This window comes from Anabrus simplex, chromosome 1, assembly GCF_040414725.1.
Source record: "Anabrus simplex isolate iqAnaSimp1 chromosome 1, ASM4041472v1, whole genome shotgun sequence".
In the NCBI taxonomy this organism is placed as follows: domain Eukaryota; kingdom Metazoa; phylum Arthropoda; class Insecta; order Orthoptera; family Tettigoniidae; genus Anabrus; species Anabrus simplex.
The window spans coordinates 561,689,461-561,711,033 of record NC_090265.1 but is presented as its reverse complement, the minus strand read 5'-3'; the positions used below and the strand labels follow the sequence as shown (position 1 = coordinate 561,711,033).

General features: G+C 41.2%; 1 protein-coding gene across 2 annotated transcripts in view; it reads left to right on the top strand.

Annotated features, from left to right (window-relative positions):
- The window catches only part of neur (E3 ubiquitin-protein ligase neur), a 115,298-nt gene that overhangs the window by 70,947 nt on the left and 22,778 nt on the right, over nucleotides 1-21,573 (top strand). For both annotated transcript variants that reach the window (XM_067135564.2, XM_067135565.2), the window contains exon 2: nucleotides 11,284-11,453. In XM_067135564.2, coding sequence (XP_066991665.2) covers nucleotides 11,284-11,453 — 170 coding nt within the window. The remainder of the gene's footprint in view (nucleotides 1-11,283; nucleotides 11,454-21,573) is intronic.

The window sequence follows — 21,573 nt, the reverse complement described above, 5'->3', positions numbered from 1 at the left end:
ATACACGTCTTAATTACATACAACACATCGCACTAAAACCACTACAGAAACACGCTATAGTAATTACATCCCTCTACATAGGGCTGGTTTCAGGAAAGATATCTGGCCGAATAACTGAGCTAAATCCGTACAAACCCCCTGTGGGTGGGGGACGCAGACGAAGAATTCACCCACGGTATCCCCTGCCTGTCATAAGAGGCGACTAAAAGGGGCGACCAAGGGATGGTTATATTAGAACCATGACACTCCTTGTGATCATTACCACCACGCGGGGAAACACCATGGGTCGCTTTTCCTTGCGCTTAGTACCACTATCTTAGGTACCAAATAGATTTGTGATTAGTAGCAAACGAGAGCGCGACGGCTTTTACAGTACCTGTGATTAGTAGCACTATATGTGCGACACCATGGGATGACGGAACCCATGGTTCTGGCTTGCCTGTGATTAGTACCCACTATATGAGGAACACCACGGGATAGTAATAATCCCTGTGGTTAGTACACTTAGGTGATTAACACCATAGGTTTGCGTTGCCTGTCATTGGCGCCGCAATGTGCGAAACAGTCTGTAATACACGTGCGAATTTCATTACCTGTGAGTAGTACCATAATGTGTGGAATACAGCGAGTCTACGCTACTGTTGATTAGTACCGCAACATGACAAATACCATGGTTCTACTCTTCTAACGATAAGTACCATTATGAGGGGCCGTTGACTTGGATTTTGGTCTCCTTTCGACTACAAGCATCATCGATTCAATATCGTGCTATAGAAGCAGTCCCTTGGTCAGTAATTCTATTGTTCTACGCCAGCTTCTGTGCATTTGAGGCTCTGTGGGTCGGTTCCACTGATCGTTTTAAATTAATATCGATCCATCCATCCATCGTCCTCCGTTTTGAATTGTGGTCAGTGGAGGATTTTGGGTTTTTTATTTGTCATTTCATTTTGTCTCATTTCGTATCATTAGGGGCCGATGACCTAGATGTTAGGCCCCTTTAAACAACAAGCATCAGCAAGCAGCAAATACGTACAAAGTGCCGACCCCAAGTACTGTAATTACAAGATAATTCAATAACATTTACAAAATTCAGTAAGTCTAATGCTTGATTTTTGCACAATATTGTAATGGTACGTTACTTTCCCTGTTAATTGAGTTTTGTACTGGTGTTACATTATACCTTTTCGATATAACGAACTGCATATATAGTGTGCATTTTTCAGTCTCCTGCTTTCACAAAAAATAATACTGTTTTTCCCACTGGCTCTCTGAACTCAGATATGGCCTGGCCCTCTTGTTTGTTTCTTCATTAATTTGTTTCTTACCGAGCTCGAATCCCACTATCGGCAGTCCTTACGAGGGTTTTCCGTGGTTTACCGATGTTCACACCAGGAAAATGCTGGGGTTGTACTTCAATGAAGGCCACGGCCGCTTCTTTCCCACTCCTAGCCCTTTCCTGTCCCATCGTCGCCATAAGACGATGTCGGTGCGACGTGACACTTGTAAAAAAAGAAACGAAAAAAAAGTGTCTCCATTTCGAACTCCGGTATCACTGCAATAATCGAGACTATTAGACCTTCGCCCGCCATTGACTTTCTCGGCCTCCGACGTAACGACGTCACCCTTGCTCAAACACACACGGATCGTCTGTCCGCCCACTTATGGTATGTTGTATGCCCGCGGGACGAAATATCCAGCGTGAGCAGGACTGTTAAATCAGGTCATCGTCAACCAAGGAGATTCAGTAGTCCAGAAGGATGAAAGTCGAAGATGGAAGAATTGTAAGGTATGGGTGTGGTTATGGTTTGATATTTTTCAGCGCATGTGATAGTGTTCTGTATGAGAGCTCTGCGGATTGTATATCTTGATTTTATGGTCCAAGCACACGATGTTTGGCCAGTTTAAGTTTGCTATAAAATGTGTAATTATCCGTATCTTGCGAAATAAAAATATTCTTAGTTTTCAGCCAAATAAATCAGCATTTTTTTAAACCGGAATGAAAAACTATTAAATACCGGTACTTGGTTTGTTGGAATATTTCTCATTTGGTTGACAGTCCTTGGATTACCATCAGTGGAAAGGATCTCCTTTTCGAGCAGTGTTCAAAATTACGCTAATTATTAAAACCAATTCTAGCTCTTCATTCAATGTGTGGAGTGCTTTAGATTACGTCTTATCATGCGTCTGCATATGCCTAGGATATGAATACATTGTAGTTCTAAATTGTTTTCGTTGGGTCTTCATGATGTAACCGTATCGGTGGTGGTATGGTAGCAATATGTTCCTTCAGAAGTTTGGGGTTTAGTGAAGATGGGAAGAATTCCTCAGCATTTCAGTTGGGTACGTTTCATGAAGAAATATACCTAACGACCACAGCAGAAACTACAGTAGTTATTAACATCACGAAGTTTCGTATGCAGTCATACTGTTTTGAAAGTGTCTAGAATTGCTGCGCCTCTCTAGATGGTTTACTTTCCAAGAAGCAAAGATTAGGCGCATATTATCAAGGCTGTCGTGACGCTTCCTGTTTCCCTTGAAACGTACCACTTCCTTGTTTCAAACAAAAGAATTCGAACAACTTAAGTGAAAGTAGACTTATTTGGAACTTGAAATAGTTGTTCTCTGCAGCTAGTGAAGAAGACTATTTTTCTCTTACACCACCTACGCGCTCTACGAGTGATGCTCTACACTTCCCGTAATTTTCCATAAAGTGCACTTGGACCAATCAAGTAAGTTACTGAATGAGACTTTCGTGAAGAGGAGATAAGAATTTTTTTTTAAAGTACGGGCAGTAGTAAATAGCACTGAAAATTAGGAAACTACCCTGGAAAAGGAAAAGTGGAAATGTTCTCACTCTGAAAATTGCACCTGAAAGCTAAGAGTCCCAAATGTAAATTACTCTCGGGAAACGTTAATTTTTTCACGCACAGTATTTTCTCATTACACCTTCGAAACATAATCTTAATTTCACTTCAATGTCAAAAATATTTAAAATCATCCTTACTTAATACCTGTTACAAATGCTTCAATAAGGAATTTGAACTAGCTTTTTTCTTCCCTTTTTTCGCTTCTCAACAGTACTAATTACTTGGTGTTCCAGTTCATGGACATTCTTATTATGGCTATGAACCAAATCACTTGTAGCAACATCACTAATTTCCCACTGTATACATTTTTTCATTACATGTTGGGAACATACACCTCCCTTTCACTTAAGCACTTTTCAGTTCACTGTCGTAATCAAATTTAAAATCTTGTATAATGGTCCACTATTTGTCCTGTTCACATACACGATGACAACTGAGGACATTGCTGTAGAATCATAGATGCTGATACGATAGATAAGTACAGACTGGACTGAGAAAGTGGTGCTGGTGGAACAAAACTAATTTTAGTATAGTTGCTAAAAAACAACATGGTATTGTGTGCTCCTCACATTTAGTATTCTATCAGACTTAATTTTAATTATCAGAATATAATTCACCTCTCATGTAGTTACCCTGTGGATACTCACAACAAACATGTTGTTTCTGATAAAATTGCACCTACATACACAATACCAAACACTCTTCTTTTTTTGTTTTGTTTTGTTTCGTGTTGACTGTCAGTGTGCTGACTTACGCGCTGTACAGTCTGGACAAATGTTTCACAAAATGCATGAAAAAGTGAATTTACATCCTCTCGTGTTTAGTGATGCAGTTTACATTGCGGGTTTTAGACTTTGACTGCAGTTTACAGTCTCTTGAAATAGCTACTGCTACCATAACCTAATATAATCTGTACTGTTGGAATATCGTGCTGTATGCCTATTCTTATTTGGTGCTGAGTCTAGAATTCACTACCGTTTCGTCATTGATCTCGAATGAGTGTGTTAGATGGTGAAACCACGCTCAAGTTGGCTTCTGTGATCATGTTTGTCTTCTATTATTATTACGGTGGGATGCTCCTGTCTGCCTTAACCTGTGCCATTGAGTCTTGTATTATTGTTCTCGGCCGTTTTCCTCGCTTTGCTGGATTCGGCACTTGATATAGATTTGGCCCAATTTCACGGCCGGATGCCCTTCCTGACGCCAACCATTTTTATTCACTATTGAATGTTTCTGTGGTAGTTGGTAGTGTAGGGGGTATATTGAATGTTGATAAAGTAAGTGTACTAAAACGAGAACAGATATCTAGTCTCCAAGCCAGAGGAATTAACCTGAGACAGTTTAAATCCTCGACCCTGTCGGAAATCGAATCCGAGGCCCCTTGAACCGAAGACTAGTGCTCTGACAATTCAGTTACGGAGCCGGGACTTCCTGTTATCATCCGAAAATATTACAGAAATGGCAATTTAGCGGCGGTTGATGTTAATTAGAAGTCTTTCTACCTGTTACAAACATTGTAATTGCATTTCTGTCAGTCCTCATGGTGAAAATTCAGTAGTGAAAATAGAGGAAACTTCAACTCATCTCTTGGCCCTGAGAAATCTCAAACTAATGAGGAAGGACGTTAGACATCTGGATCAGTTCGTAGTTGGTACAAGTGAATTAATATTGTTCTCTGGCTGCGGCAAACCATGCGTTGCAAAGTAAGTGGGCTGTTTCTTACAGGGCTAGTAATTTCATGATACATACTAAAATGCAATCATGTGGTAGAGTTGAAAGAAACTTATTAAAGATTCTTTTGGCCTTTATCGTAGTGAAGAACACACATGAAGCGTAACTGGGGTTGTATTATTTTAAAGGTATGCTCTTTGATATTTTGTATTGACACTTTGTTCTGTGGGCTTATCTTTTGAAGCCGAGGACTGCTTGTTTGCTCTCTCAACGCTCGTGGTTGTTCTGTGTACATCTGTTCTTTGGTAAATATTTTGTTAGCTGAGAAATTGACGTCATGGTAGCAATTCTCGATGATGATGATTATGATACCGCCGCTTACTATTATTATTTTTGGAGACGTCGCGGTGCCGGAATTTTGTTTCACAGGAGTTCTCCTACGTGCGGATATACTATCTCCCGACACGAGGCTGTCGTATTTCAACACCTTAAAATACCACCGGACTTCGGATCGAATCTGCCAAGTTGGGCTCAGAAGGCCAACGCTCTACCGCCTGGACTACTCAGCCCGTGTTCACGATGCGCACACGAGTAAATTCATTGCCTAATCATTATTACGAGGGCAGTCTTTCATGTATTCACGAGACCTTTGATTGAGTGACAGGCTGAACTTTCTCTACTACAGTGTTCTCAGAGTTTTTAATATACCGTTGAAAAAAAAAAAAAAAAAAAAAAGCAAATTGACTTTACATTTCCTAAATTCATTCTAAAACTTGTGCCTACGTTGACTACGTTGTGTTATCTTGAGCTTTTCCTGTTCTGGGCTACTATTTTTTGACGTGGACAGTCGTGAGCTTAAGCAGGACGAATACCCGTCTTCACCGTCCAGATAAGCCCGTAAGAATGGAACTTCTAAAATAAGTTTTTACGTTTGTTTGAATTTAATAAAGGCTTTCGATCTTACGGCTCTGTTTATCTACTGATAACTGCTTCTGTTGAATTATTCGTGCTAGTTTCCGTTACATGCCATTGAGTGCATTTCCTTTCCGTTAAGAATAAATAGGTTCTTGAACCCATTATACCTCCTAACTACTGTAGGGCCATCCGGTCTGTTGGAGCTTCTTTTTATAGGGCAACCAGTTAGTTGGTTGCTCTTCTTCCTTGCGAGACAACTCTTAAGTTGATAGAACAAATGGTTCACTTTTTCATTTCTACGTGTTAAGTAATATCATTCTTTGGTATAGGCTAAGAAGAAAACGATTGTAGCTATGTTTTGGTCCGTACTGATGTATCCAGTAGTGGTATTGTAGGTGTAAATCACCATATTTTGGTTCTGCTACCATTACACTGCGGAGCTTTTGTGAAAATTTCTGTCAGCTGGTTGACATATCATAATTTAATTACTGTTTTACGGTTTCTCTGTTTCCCAGTGGTAGTTACATCGAATTGCGGCTCTGGCGAGTATGTACGCTACATTTTATAATTTATAAATACTTTTTAGGCTTTGAGAAAATTGTGACATTCTGTGTATCTGCAAACCAAACCTCGACCCAAGGTAACCGTTCGCCATTTAATAGAAACTTTCCTTATTCTATCAGTGATCTTAGAAATATTGATATATTCATACTGACGTGCTCAATGGTGAATTGTGCTGTTTTAGCAGAACAAATGAGTTGTAGGCTATATTATTTAGAACGTAATATTGAAATGTTGATTTCATGACTTGGTATAATAAGAACGGAACCGAAAGTTGTTTGTGTAATGAACTTCTATGTTTCAATATAATATTGTTATTGCAGAAGTTACAAAGTTCGAGTTGTAATTATTATCGCTCCACGTTTACATTGCTCTAGTCAAAAGCTCGACTGTGCAAATTATTTCGGTCACGATACTGCTTTCAGAGTACAGGCTAACACGTTAATACACCTAAGGTGCTAGTTGAAAGGACACTTACTTGATCATGAGTTCTTAGAATGGGTTGCAAGAACGTTTCTGTTTCTTCGTTAGAAGCTGACTGTACTGTAAGTTCGAAAAACGCGTTGCCATAAACAACTTTAGGTTTAATAGCCCGATAAAAGCTAACTCAGAGATCTCATTTCCTCCCTGTAAATATTTATTCCTCGGATTTCTATTTCGTATACAATTCACCTAACGTCGAATGTGTACAATTCTCGTTTAGATAATTGAGAGTGTCTTCTGTATCAGATTCAAGCATGTAAAATTGTATACTGTTTACGTTAATTTGATTATTTGTTAATTATCCAAGAATCTGTTTTTATATATTCCTGTATTACGAATAATACTTCATCCTCCGATGATATGTTCATTTTTTTCCAAGACTGCGACGGTTTAGAGACAGCTCCATTTCAATGAAAGATTGTGACGAGTAAAAAAAAAGTTTCGCTTTAGATCGTCTACGGAAACCGTAATAAATCTTATGTTTAATCGACCCTATAAATTCCTGCACTTTTCCTGCAGGAGATGTTTGTCTCTCTAGCTGAATTTTGACTTGTTCTCTTTTCTGATTCAGAATGAAATTAACGATGATTAAATGGAACACTAGAAAACCTATAGAGCAAAGTTTGGTGGTGTTAATATTTTTCCAGGTTATTCGTTCACCTGCACCATCTGGATGACAGAAAAAGAGGTTCATAGCGATTTAGTGGGCGACAGTGGTTTATGTGAAGTTTTAAAGACCAAATTTACTATTGAGATGATAAATGCCTCGTTAAGTAATAATAATAATATAATAATAATAACCCGTGTCGGGATTTACCGGTTACCTCCATCGGGCGCGTCCCATTGGAATTGGGGAAGCTCGCTGGCTCTGCCGCCAGCAGAGTCAGAGGGTAGTAGGGAAATAAAATACCACCGTGAAAAAAAAACTGGTCCCTTGCCAGGGTTACGGCGAAGACTGGTAAATGACCAGAAGCCAGAAAACATCTTGAGGCAACCTCTAGGGCTAACAACCTTAGTTGTAAAAGGATGGGTACCCGTCCAAAGCAAAGTCAAGTCAAAAAGCATGATGGCACAACATTTCAAGAAACATACCCCAGGGGGTAAATCTTCGGATAAATCCCTCGTCGTGAACGCCACGGCGCACGAGTCTCGTTCGGATTCTGGGGGAGACTCGACATCATGCAAGAGACGAGTCGGAGCGTCTCGGTGTACCCCGAAGAGTCAAAAACTCAGGCCAAAATCTAAAACCTTTCTAGCAACTTTCAACATAAATTCACTTACACAAACTGGCAAGCTGAAAACCCTCACCAAAGCTCTTCACGAAAATCAGATATCCATAATGGCCCTACAGGAAACAAGGTACCCAGATGAAGAGATGTTTGAATTCGAAGGCTACCGATTTTTCAAGAGCAAAGCGCAAAGAGGAATCCTCAATGGAGCTGTGATGCTTGGAACCGCGTTTGCTGTTAGAACCAAGATCCTTAAATCGGTCGCAAATTTCGAACCTGTGAATGACAGATTGTCTATACTTATAATTAAATGCGCGAACAAAACCTACGCTCTAGTTAACGCACATGCTCCTACAAACGATAAGAACAAGTCTGATCCAGACGAAGTTGATAATTTCTGGGATCTACTGGATGAAAAATTAAACAAAATCCCCAAACACCATGTCAAGCTTCTTTTGGGTGACTTCAATGCCCAACTAGGTCGTGAACGGAAGTATAAGAAAGTTATAGGAAATTACCCTGCTCACAAAAGAACCAATCCCAACGGCAAAAGACTGGTGTCCATTTGCGAAAGTCACAACCTGCAGGTCATGTCGACCCACTTTCGCCATCTACCCAGAAAGCAAATGACTTGGCGTTCTCCCGTCCAAGCTCTCGGAGAGTTCCAAATTGATCATGTTGCAATCTCCAGGAGAAACAGCCCTGAGATTATGGATGTCAAGGTAAAGAAAGGCATCAATGTGGCCTCAGATCATTATATGTCTCTTATCAAATTCAAACCAATTCCCGCAAACACAAGGAAGACAACCAAGCAGATCACACGCTTCGACAATGATAAACTTCGGCGAAGGGTCGAGGAGTTCCAGGAGAAGGCTAGACCAAATGACTGTGACTTTAACAACGCCAAAAGTCTCCTTGTTGAGGCCGCCAAAGACGTTGCAGAAATCAAGAGAAGCAAAAAGCATGCCTGGTGGAATGGTACCTGCGAATCAGTCCTCCAAGAAAGACTCGGTGCGTGGAAACAGTACTACTCTACGAAATCAGAAAATGACTGGGAAACCTACAAAACCCAACGTGCCCAAGCAGCTAGGGTGTTCAGAACTGAGAAACGTAAATACGAAAATTCTCTCGTTGAAAAGATAGAACAAAACTTTAGGAAGAATGAAAGCAGAGAGTACTACAGAGCCTTCAAACGCAAACTCACTGGCTATAAACCACCATCTCTATGCTTTGAGCGAAAGGACGGCACACTGGCGACGTCAAATGAAGAAAATTGCAGCATTCTGGCAGGTTACTTCAAGAATTTACTTAATTGCTCTAAACCGCAAAGCGCCATTGAGACCGAGGAACCCTTACTCAGATACCCAGATTTCAGACCACCCGACAGAGATGAAATCAAGCGCCACATTCCCCGTCTCAAAAATAACAAAGCGCCGGGTGAAGACTCAGTAGTAGCAGAACTATGGAAATATGCCCCAGAGGAATCACTTGATATCTTGCAAAAGCAAATAGAAGAAATTTGGAACAAGGAGACTCTACCCGAAGATTGGAAAATAGCTTTGATCCATCCATTATACAAAAAAGGCAGCATGAAGAACATCAACAACTACAGAGGAATATCTTTGCTACCCGTGACTTACAAAATTCTATCACTTGCCATCCTGGAGCGTTTGGAAGCACAAGTTGAACGTCAAATAGGTGAATACCAAGGAGGGTTCAGAAAAGATCGCTCAACAGCTGAACAGATCCAAAATCTCAAAACGATCATCAGATATTGTGCAGTAAGGTCCAAGCAGTATGTGTCTGTCTTTGTGGACTTCAAGAAAGCGTACGACTCCATTGACCGGAAAGTCCTGCTAAACATCTTAAATGATTTTGGAGTTGATTTGAAACTGCTGGCATTAAGTAGAGCCACCCTGACCGATACAAAATCCAAGGTGAAGTTCCACGGATGTCTCTCGAATTCCTTTGACATCAAAACAGGAGTCCGACAAGGTGATGGGCTATCCCCGATACTCTTCAACTGTGTTCTTGAAAAGATCATCAGAACCTGGCGGGTGAGATTACAGGAAACCAACTACAGTCCATTGAGAATAGGAACTAAATCCAAGGGGATCGCAACAGACTGCTTAGCATTTGCTGATAATAATGCTGTTCTCTCAAACGACATAGAAACCGCTAGAGCTCAAGTTGAAATTTTAAAGGAAATGGCCGAACAAACTGGTTTGCAGATATCGTTTGAGAAAACAAAAGTAATGACTAACATCAAAGAGGCTCCACCAAAACTACATACAAAATACGGGGACATCACCCGAGTAGACAAATTCAAATACCTGGGTGAGATCATCATGAAAAATGGACTGGACAAAGAAGCACTTCAGGAGCGAGTACGCAAACTGGAAATAGCCTACCAAACATCCCGCACAATCTACAACAAAAAAATGCCTTTCCCAAAACACCAAGATACGTCACTATGAAACAGTTCTGAAGCCAGTAGTTCTATATCCAGCCGAAACCCTGTCTCTAAATGCCAACAAAGGACTCCTTGAAGAACTGGAGAAAAGAGAACGCAGAATTGTGAGAGGAATCTTGGGATCAAAGTACAGAAATGGAATCCATCAAAAGAGATCCAACAAGGAAGTCTACAGCAAAATAGAGAAAATTACCGACACAATCAGAAAAAGACGGGCACGATTTTACGGTCATCTGAAAAGAATGGACGGAAGAAAGTTAACTAAAGAAATATTTCACTTTTTTGATTCAAACCCCAAAACCACAATTCCCTGGTTTAGAAATACCAAAGAAGACCCGCAAATGCTACATATCTCAGCTGAAGACGCCCTTAACAGAGATCTCTTCCGCAAGAAAATATTGACGAACGGGCTAAACCGAGACGAGCAACCGACAGAGGAGCGTAAGCAGGCCCACTCTCAAAGAATGAGGGAAATTTGGGCTCTAAAGAAGGCCAAGTTCAGTGTCAAATGCAACAAGACTTAACGTGGTCCTTGATGGCCTCAGCGAATTATATATAATAATAATAATAATAATAATAATAATAATAATAATAATAATAATAATAATAATAATTTCGTGTGGCTATTTCTGTGTGCAGGTAACTGCGTGTTATTGTGGTGGAGGATAGTGTTATTTGTGGTGTGAGTTGCACGGATGTTGGGGGAAGCACAAACACCCAGCCCCCTGGCCATTAAATTAACCAAGGAAGGTTAAAATCCCCGACCTGGCCTGGAATCGTACCCGAAACCCTCCGAACCGAAAGCCAGCACGCTGACCATTCAGCCAACGAGTCGGACAATGTCTCGTTCAAACGGAGAATCCACTAACTTTAAAGGTCCAGTAACGGAGGAGTTATTCATAGATTCGTTTTGTTGTATCTCACCCTTTGTCCGGTATATGCAACGTTTGCGACGAATTTATGCCCCTGAGACATAGTGATTACGAACTACTTAATTATTTGTCTGTTAATTGTTTTTTTCTTTCTTCCAGTCTGTGTAGGTATTCATTTTATGAAGTAATGGTTGTATATTATATTGTTTCAGCGCCGCGCTCGGGCAGTAGTGGAGGAACCAACAATCTGCCTCCTATCCTGTTCCACCAGGTGCACGGGGACAATATCCGGGTATCGCGGGATGGTAGTGTGGCAAGGCGAGCAGAGAGCTTCTGCAAAGGTGTCACCTTCAGCAGTCGACCCATCAAAGTATCCGAAAAGGTAATGCAATTGAATACTAGAGCATTTATTCAATCTGTGCTTTGTGAACTAAGATTTCCTAGCTACCCTGCTAGGCTAACGCATATGATGGGGTCACACTGAGATAAGCATATATTGATGTTTGGATCTCTGGAGTCAATATTCCATTCTAAAGAAGCAATCCACGCTAAGTTATTAGTAAATTAATTCTTCTTGTGCTTAAGTGATCCTGAACAAAAGTAAAATCCCGACAATACAACCATTTTAGAGGACTTCAGATCTGATCTATGCACATGGAGACCTCACATTCTGGAATAAATCCTTCCATTTATCGAGACGGGTTCAGACTACTTGACAGATCTAACAAAATTGATTCAGACGTTATTTTTAAATCTTAATTAGAGAATGTCATGCAATCACTTTTTCATGTGAATTTAAACGTTACAGACTGTCTTTATCTCTCATTCTGTTTTAGGACGTAAACATAACTTTTTGTAAGAAATATACCATTCCAGTTCATAAGCTACACAAGTCACATAACATGACAGTACTAGAATGTTAGTTTTGATCTTTAACCCTAACGTTTTTCGATATCCATCTTAAATGCGATTCAATTCATTGCTACTGATGTGGAAAACCATGATCAATGATCAATGGTATGCATCTAGGGCTGTCGCCCAGGTGGCAGATTCCCTATCAATTCTTTACTTAGTCGCTTAAGTGCGGCCAGTATCCAGTAAGCGGGAGATAGTGGGTTCGAGCCCCACTGTCGGCAGCCCTGAAGATGGTTTTCCGTGGTTTCCCATTTTCACACCAGGCAAATGCCGGGGCTGTACCTTAATTAAGGCCACGGCCGCTTCCTTCCACTTCCTAGACCTTTCCTATCCCATCGTCGCCATAAGACATATGTGTTGGTGCGACGTTAAGCAAAATAGCAAAAAAAAAAAAAAAAAATCTTAACCTTTTCTTAAACATTTTCAAAGAACTTCAAAATTTATCGAACATTTCCTTGATAATTTATTACAATCCCTTACTCCTTGCCCTATACATGAATATTTGCCCAAATTTGTCCTCTTGAATTCCAACTTACATCGAAGTATATATAGAAACGAAGTTGAAATTCTCTCCACGAAAAAAATATGTTTATTTCGAATCTGTATACAGGATGAACCGAAATTGGCGCACTCGGGCGTCGCAGCGCGACTTCTCACATGCCAGCAATAAAAAAATGTCTCTCACAAAAGTTCGTCCTGCGAGTATATCCGGCAGAAAAAGGACGTTGAAGAGTGGCAATCTGCCAACACTGTAACCACATTCAGAGTAACTACCTCTGTCAGCACACATTAGTCGTGCTGTACAGTTGGTGCAGTGGATAGAGTTTTGGGTTATCATGCAGGAGGTCTAGGGGTCGATCCTGGATTGAGGCGAATGTTTATTTTGTAAATGTAGTTCAGGTGGCATGGTATCTGGCACCTTAATCGTCAACAGCGATTGCAGCGGGTCCTCTAGAAACCATTTGCACTTACATGCTACGCGAACAATCGTTTTCATTGGTCAACTTTGAAAGACCTCTTTCCACAACGTGGGCGTGAATTTATTCGCTGTTGACGATTAAGATGCCAGATACCATACCACCTGGACTACATTTACGAAATAAACAATATACGCCTCAACCCAGGATCGATCCCTCCACCTCCTGCATGCTAACCCAAAACTCTATCCACTGCGCCAACTGTACATCACTACTAACAGAGGTAGTTACCCTACATGTGGTTACAGTGTTGCCAGATTGCCACTCTTCAACGTCCTTTTTCTGCCGGATATACTCGCAGGACGAACTTTTGTGAGAGACATTTTTTTTATTACTGGCATGTGAGGAGTCGCGCTGCGACGCCCGAGTGCGCGAATTTCGGTTCGTCCTGTATATGGCAAAAACTTCTTAACACGATTTGCTCTAAGGATAGTCTAATGGCAGAAACCGGTATACGAATAAACAATTTTTTAGTGGAAGAGAGAATTTCATAATTTTTTTCCTATCTATTTTACTCTGTTTTTTCCTCCCGTTTTTCCCTTCCTTATTGAAGATTAATACCAAGGCGATCATTTCTGTAAAGTCCAGGGAATCTCCCGACATTTTTTCAATAATGTATACGTTTATTATGTGCAGCATTTCTGTACTTGCTCTGTTCTGTTAATTCTTGGTATCAGGGCTTCAGAAATGTTGGGGGGAAATGAAAGGGCATGTCGGCGCAGTGTAAAGCTTATGCAGCAACAGCATCTGCCCGTTGTGTTTTCTGCTCTGCTAGTCCGGTGGTGCTGACCGTGACGGGTGGGTAGCCAGCCAGACATGTTCGTCGCTTAGCAACCGACGAGTTCTGGTCTCCTTGCTGAATGCTATCTCTAATTCATATTGCGCGGAATTATCAAGTGAGTTTCTCTTCCTCGAATCTGTACCTCACGTTCGTCTTACGTTTTTTCTCAATGTCTGTAAAAGATTATTTGACAGTCGCAATCCCGGTTAGTTTAATGCAACCGAACGGCTGTTGAAGAGAAAAGGGGTTTCAGCTAAAATCCTGGCACCAGTTGCACACACAAGAACAAAACTAAAAACAGCTTTCCCGTAGTCTAAAATCATTCATAGATTGAGAGAACAGGGGCTAGATACTGTAAGTTCGACTCTGCCTATAAGAATTTTAAAGTTAAAAAATGCTTTCACTATGCTGTGAAAATACGAATTAATCTCGCTACAATGAGCTTTGGAGAAAATTGGAGGTTGATGTTACGATTAGTAAAATAATAATGATGCACTTGTTCAGTTTTACCCCGTGTTTTCCTGGGGTCACTGGAGTCGCCCTTGCTCATTTTGGGTTTTGACCATAGGTTTACGCCTGGTTGCTCTTCCTGAGGCCACGTGCTTTCCTTCAGGTGAAAGTTCCGCTCGTAAGATCCACCAGAATTCGAACCCCGGTCTCTCTCTGTGGGTAGGGGCAGTAGAATAAATCCATTGTATCCCCTGCTTGTCGTAAGAAGTTACTGAAAGGGCACCCCGGGGCTCTTAACCTGGGAGGGTGCTTTGGACCACGGGGCCCTTACTTGCGCTTCCACTTACTTGTACCAGTGTTTTCACCTTCATCTATCTTATCCGACCTCCATTGCTGAATTCTTCTTCTCCGATCCCGATGGTATTAGAGCATTCGAGGCTTATGGAGTTGTTCATTTTCACGCCTTTCGTGTCCCTTGCCTTTCCTTGGCCGATAACCTTCATTTTTCGAAGAGTCCGGTCCCTTCCAGTTTTCCCCTTTGATCGGTGTTAATAGAGAACGTTTGCCCAGTTATACTTCCTCTTAGAACAATAAACGTCACCAACACCACAACCGAACCTCGGTCGTTTCGAGAGTGCTCGAGCACGTTAAAGTGTCTCAATGGCAGTGTCCCTAGATTGTAAGCATAAAGCAATAAAATGGAGTAGATTGGATACTTAAGAAAAATGTTGATCACTAAGCTAACTTGTACAGTCCGAAAAGAATGTTCCTTCATTTTCTGTCGTTATGGTAGAACAGCAGTCTGAGGGGTTGCAACGCTTAAGTGCTGAGAGCGCCGTTGTGACTTTTTGTTCTCAAGTTTTCCCCGCAGTATCTTTCAGAAAAGGGCGGTGCTTTTTCTAGTTCCTAGACTGCTTTTTCCAAATAATTGTCAGAAAGCTGTGAGACGTGTTTTTAATGATAGTCTGAAAATGTCTTACTCTTACAGTTCATGATCTTGTACTTCAGCACCATGAATATCTCCTGTGATCAGTCGTGCGTATGAAGTTCCTCTTTCGATGACGGAAGTTTCATTTAATTGGCCATGGAAATCTTGTCGTATCGCGTTCTTTGTAACTAATACTTCTGACATTTATCTAGGAGCTTCAGGGTTTCTTCCTGTTCTCACGCTGATAATATCCACTCTTCAAGCGCATGACGTGGTGTCTTCAAGGAGAACCGGCTCCTCATGTTAACGGCATATGCCTTTAATTTGTCGGTTTTCGTCGTGTGTTCGGAGACCCTTTTGCCAAGGTCGTGGAGCTAGCGAAAACATACAAGAGTTCTGAGAGCCAAGTGACTCGGCTATCAAATTCAAACATTTCCTACGCTTTAGTTGAAACGAATGATGTGTCTAGCTATTGGTTTAATATGCAAACTTGATTATGAATTTAGGGAAAAGTAGCACTAAAGACAAATTTTTGGTGCCTAACAAAGTTTATTATAGGGAAATGTAACTCTGTAACCATATGTTGTTTTGATACATACTTCATTCTATCTCTGAATGCCTTCCTATACAGGAAAGTTCCTTCTCTAAAGGCATTGTATTCGAAGAAAGCCTCACCTGGCAAGATTCAACAATAGCCCCATGTTCTGCTAGTCGTCCAGTCTGTGTAAACTACACAGCCTATTTTACAGCTGGAAACATCTCTTTTATTGTGCTTATGAGCACAATGTAGTGTTCACTTCTGCGGGACTACGGAAACAAAAAAAAGTTGTAAAGAAACTTAACATAGGTCCTTTGTTGAAAAGAGCCATTGCTTTGAGACAAAATACTTCTCCTGTAAAATAATATTGGTTATTGAAATGATGGAATGCAAACTGCAGAACAGTAAAAAGCGTCTGTATGCAAATATCTAGCATCTGTTTTCAAAAGAAGATTAGAAGATTTATTTTCAGTTACCAATTTCATTTAGGCTGACTCTGTTTTCTACAATTTGTCAGAAGCTCGCCTGCTGTGGTCGGAACTGGAAGGTGGGAAGGTTCAGCACGGCCGGTTGCGTGTTGGAGGGTTTAACTGAATGAGAGATATCAGAGCCCTTATCAGTTGAATGTTTCGGCGTGAGCTAGGTTGTGTTTCTTATAGTGTCATGCAAAACACGCTCTATGCTTGGTTTCACGCGCTGTCTGATTTACAGGTAGAGGTGCTCGCCTCCCTTCGTTCTTGTTTAGCCGTACTCAAATTTTTCTCGCGTACCTTTATCTCTCATAACGTTACGCTTTTGGCGCAATAGTGGACTCATGACTGGACATGAAAATAACAATAGTTACTCATATTTTTAGACTGTCTTTTCTGCTTCGTATGTAAGAAAAACTGCCGGGCTGAGTGGCTCAGACGGTTGAGGCGCTGGCCTTCTGAACCCAACTTCGCAGGTTCGATCCTGGCTCGGTCCGGTGGTATTTGAAGGTGTTCCAATTCGTCAGCCTCGTGTCGGTAGATTTACTGGCACGTAAAAGAACTCCTGCGGGACTAAATCCCGGCAACTCGGCGTTTCCGAAAAAGCCGTAGGAAAGTAGTAGTTTCACTACTAGCCGTACCAGAGACGTATTATACAAACTGTGCAAATTAATAAGTCATTATATCACATAAAGATATAAATCTCAAAATTAATTTTTCAGATCCTCTTTGCTGAAGGTTTCTATCCAAGGAGATATGGCTAGTGCAAAAATCTAGCTCCAATTTGGGAATGAACTGCAAACTATTTATTTATTGTTATGATTGTTATGGATTAAAAACAAGTCATTGATTTGGTCTGGGTCTAGCTAACTCCTACGACTCCTTACAAGCTGTCCTCGGACAGTCCCGGCACTAAAATCCATACGACATTTCATTTCATTTCCTTAAAAGCATATCCGTTTTACTGGTTTCTTTCGCTGCTTGCTGCAATGCACAACATACGTCTGGCAATTACTGATACAGTAGGTAGACTAATTTCATGCTCATTTCACCGGAAGAATGGGAAACCATGGAAAAACACTCGGGACAGCCGACGGTGTGGACCGGCCCCTCTCCGTCTCCCGAATACAGTGGCGTAGAGCCACGGTAGAGCCGTGGCCACCCCTCCTCTGCTCGGTTGGCCCTTTATACCTCCGAATTCCCGGCCTTTGCTCTTTGAAACAAGGACATACTCATACCTGGATAATAATGTTGTGTGGCCTTCGAAGATGTCAGGTGCAGGTCTTTACGTAGACGGCACTCACGTCCAAACCCCGAGCCATCAGAATAACATCAGGTTAAGATCCCCGACCCGGCCGGGAGTCGAATCCGGGATCCACTGGACCAAAGGCCAGCACGCTAACCATTTAGCCATGGAGCCGGACTCGTATCTGGATGAACCACAGTGATTGCAACGTCAGAAAAGTTTCGCTTCGAACATGTCTTCTCGAACGAATTGGAGCAAACTCCGGCGTTTTAGTTTACACGCTCCACTAATGCGTGACAGTGGTTGCATATGCAGCAAGGCACATGTTGCTCTGTCGTGGTTACCTGTCTCAAGTTGGAACAATGCACGCCACTAGTTTCTTAGCATTTTTTAAACATACGAAAGCTTATTTGTTGCGGTTTTTTTCTCTTCTACAATCCTCGAACTACGAAAAGTTGCATGAGGGGAATATAATCGTTTCTCATTTACAAAGAATGTATTTCTGAAAACTTTAATATTCAAGCTTGTCCAAAGAGAAACGGTTAAACTAGTTTACATTTGTCGTCAATACTGAAGTTGACCATCGGTATACGGACTGGCAGAGATTGTGATCTTGTCCTGGTGATGCAGTTAACAATTATATTAATTCATTAATACATTTCAAAACCAACTGTCATGGTCAAAAGATAACAGTTTAGAATCCGTAGCATTGCACTAAACTCGAAAGTAAGAGGAATTGACTGTTTTTATGGAATGAGAAAATTTGAGCGTTTGGGTAATTTCCTACGTGCATCCTCAATTAAATTATCTTTTGTAGTTGTGTAATTTTTATTACTCAACTCGAGGCTGCGTGTTATCACGGAGGTACTTCATAAGAGGCTTTTGCCTTGTAGTAATTCTATTATGTTCTTATTCTGTTCCTAGAAATTTAACCCATTTTTGTAACGCCACGATAGGGATGGGAAGTTAGATTTCAGTGGTCTGTCTCGACCTACGGTCACAACGGTGACTATCCTGGGTAGAAAAACGGCATAAAATAGCCTTCGTAAGTCAAAAATAATACTAAAACCACAGACTATTAGATAAGTTAAATCAGCCCGAAGTTTAATAGGATGAAGAGTTATTTGTAGATAATTTGAGGAATGCCGACCGCAAGAATATTCATTACTTGTTACTTGGTTTGAAATTGGAAGTTTTTAATGAGGAAGCTGTTGTATTATTCTGTCAATAAGTAACGAATATTTCCACATAAAAGAATGTATAGCCTTTTGACTTTTAAATCAATCGATTACAAACCACGCCAACATTTAAGTGGTGCCTTTTTTTCCTCAGTAATTTGCGTATTGCATTAGTAGGCCTAACATTTAGTTGTGAAACTCGGATTAAGTTCTCCCGTTTCGTTTTAGTCTGTCATGTCATCCTTCATGCATTTTTGTACCACGAACCTACTATGCTGGCGAAGCAGGGGGAGAGGTGATACTCCCACGTGGTGCGTCCCAGGTGGCGGATGGGGGGGGGGTCCTAACCGGCTTGCCGGCTCACTTGAGAGAAATAAAATATCTCTTGCGGACCAAACACACAAACCCCTGTGATTGAGGGACGCAGACGAAGAATACACCCACGGTATCCCCTGCCTGTCGTAAGAGGCGATTAAAAGGGGCGACCAAGGGATGATTATATAAGAACCATGAAACTCTTTGTGATTAGTACCACCACGCGGAGAACACCATGGGTCGCTTTTCCTTGCGTGTAGTACCACTATGGTAGGTACCAAATAGGTTTGTGATAGGCCTAAGTAGCAAACGAGAGCGTGACGGCTTTTGCAGTATAAAAAAAATACCTGTGATTTGTAGCACTATATGAGCGACACCATGGGATGACTGAACCCATGTAGGCAGGGCCGGATTAAGGGGGGGGGGGCTAAAGGGGCTGCAGCCCTGGGCCCCACGTGCCAAAGGGCCCCAGCCCTTGGCCGAACCTAAAATTGTATAAAAAGGCCTGCTGCTCCACCTCCGTGCATGTATATGAATATTTACGCTCGCAAAATATAGAACACGCACTCTTCCTTCCTTTTTATGAGCTGTCCGCGTTAGTATTTCATCACTGCTAGAATAAATTACCGTCCGGAGACACGAATCCTCGCTACTTACGCACTGTAATTATTGTAAAGGTTATTGTTGACGAAAATTTAAATCTGGCAGCTTGCGAGTACGGGCAGAGGGTGAAGGGGGGAAGAGGTCTAGGAAGTGAGCGGGAGGGGACAGGGGAAGCACGGTGGAATGCGCATGCTATACTATATATTTGCATCAGGAAGAGAACTTCCAGTTCACCTCTGATTCAAGGATCATGCAAGCTCTGATTATTGAACCATTCGTAACTTACAACTGTAATGTTCTTGTAAAATGGATGGAAAATATCTTAGTGGTGCCAAAAAACGTAAGTTCTGTTTTATATGTCGATTTGATAGTGATGATGAGACAAATGTAAAATACGTTTTGGCATTATGAAATATTAACATGAAAAATAGAGAAAAATTGTAGTCTATTTCAACACTTCCCTATTCATCAATTTAAGTGGAAGTAGAGGCCCCACATTTTTAAATAGCCCAGGGCCCCCAAACACCTTAATACGGCACTGCATGTAGGTTTGCGTTGCCTGTCAATGGCGCCGGAATGTGCGAAACACAGTAGGTCTGTAATACGTGTGCGAATTTCATTATCTGTGAGTAGTACCATAATGTGTTGAATACCGCGAGGCTACGCTACTCCTGATTAGTACCGCAACATGACAAATACCATGGTTCTACTTTTCTAGCGATACGTACCATTATGAGAGGCCGATGACTTGGATTTTGGACTCCTTTCGACTACAAGCATAATCGATTCAGTATCGTGCTATAGAAGCAGTCCGTTGGTCAGTAATACTATTGTTTTACGCCAGTTTCTGTGTATTTGAGGCACTGTGGGTCGGTTCCACTGATCGTTTTAAATTAATATCCATCCATTCATTCTTCGTCCTCACGTTTTGAATTGTGGTCAGTGGAGGATTTGGGGTTTTTAATTTGCCATTTCATTTCGTCTCATTTCCTACCATTAGGGGCCGATGACCTAGGTGTTAGGCCCCTTTAAACCAGCATGCATCAATAAATCAATCATCATTTTTGTCGATCCAGCAGTATTCATTTCACACTCCATTGGATTCCCGCAAAGTAAATCGCATTGTGATAATAATGGTATTGGCTTAACGTCTCACTAACTACTTTTACGGTTTTTCGGAGACGCAGAGGTGCCGGAATTTAGTCCCGCAATGGTTCTTTTACGTGCTAGTAAATCTAGCTACACGAGGCTGACGTATTTGAGCACCTTCAAATACCACCGGACTGAGCCAGGATCGAACCTGCCAAGTTAGGGTCGGAAGGCCAGCGCCTCAACCGTCTGAGCCACTCAGCCCAGCAAATCTAATTGTGGATCATGGTATGTTCGTTAAATACAGTTATGCAAAGATATTTAGGAAGGTAATTCGTTATATTGCATTTTCGTTACTTTATCATTTCTTGCTTGTATTCTGAGCTTCGAAAGCTTTTTTAATTGAAAAAATCGTAAATCAGTATTTATTTTGAGTGCGAATAAATGTGCGATGTGAGTGAAGGCCCCAAAGTTACATTGACGGACAGTAGGCTGTCTCTTATCTTGCCCCATTGACATCTGTTGACCCCTTGACACATTGTGTAGGACGAAAGTCTCGAGACTTTACCGACAGCAGTGTCCTGCGTTGTGTGAGTTGGGGGCCTGGATGCTTATGACTTGTTTTTTGAAGGAAACCGTACCTGAACGATTGTTTTTTATTCTCGGTCGAATTCTTTGCGATGTGTTTGGTATTATTATTATTATTATTATTATTATTATTATTATTATTATTATTATTATTATTATTATTATTATTATTATGAAGTGGCGAAATTTAACCACCGTATTTAAGAAAACTACTGCATCAACAGATCTTACCTGTCGTAATGTGCTTAGTCCCAGGCTTTACAACTTCGTGTTGGCAAATACTAGGATGGAACTTTATTTCAGATATGTGTACTTGTATCCCAATCCTAGAGTTCGTTAACTGCTTACCTAACTGAGCTCAAATTTGTGGACTCGATTTCGGCTCAGTTCAGTGGCATTCGAAATGGCTCAAGCACTTCAGCTT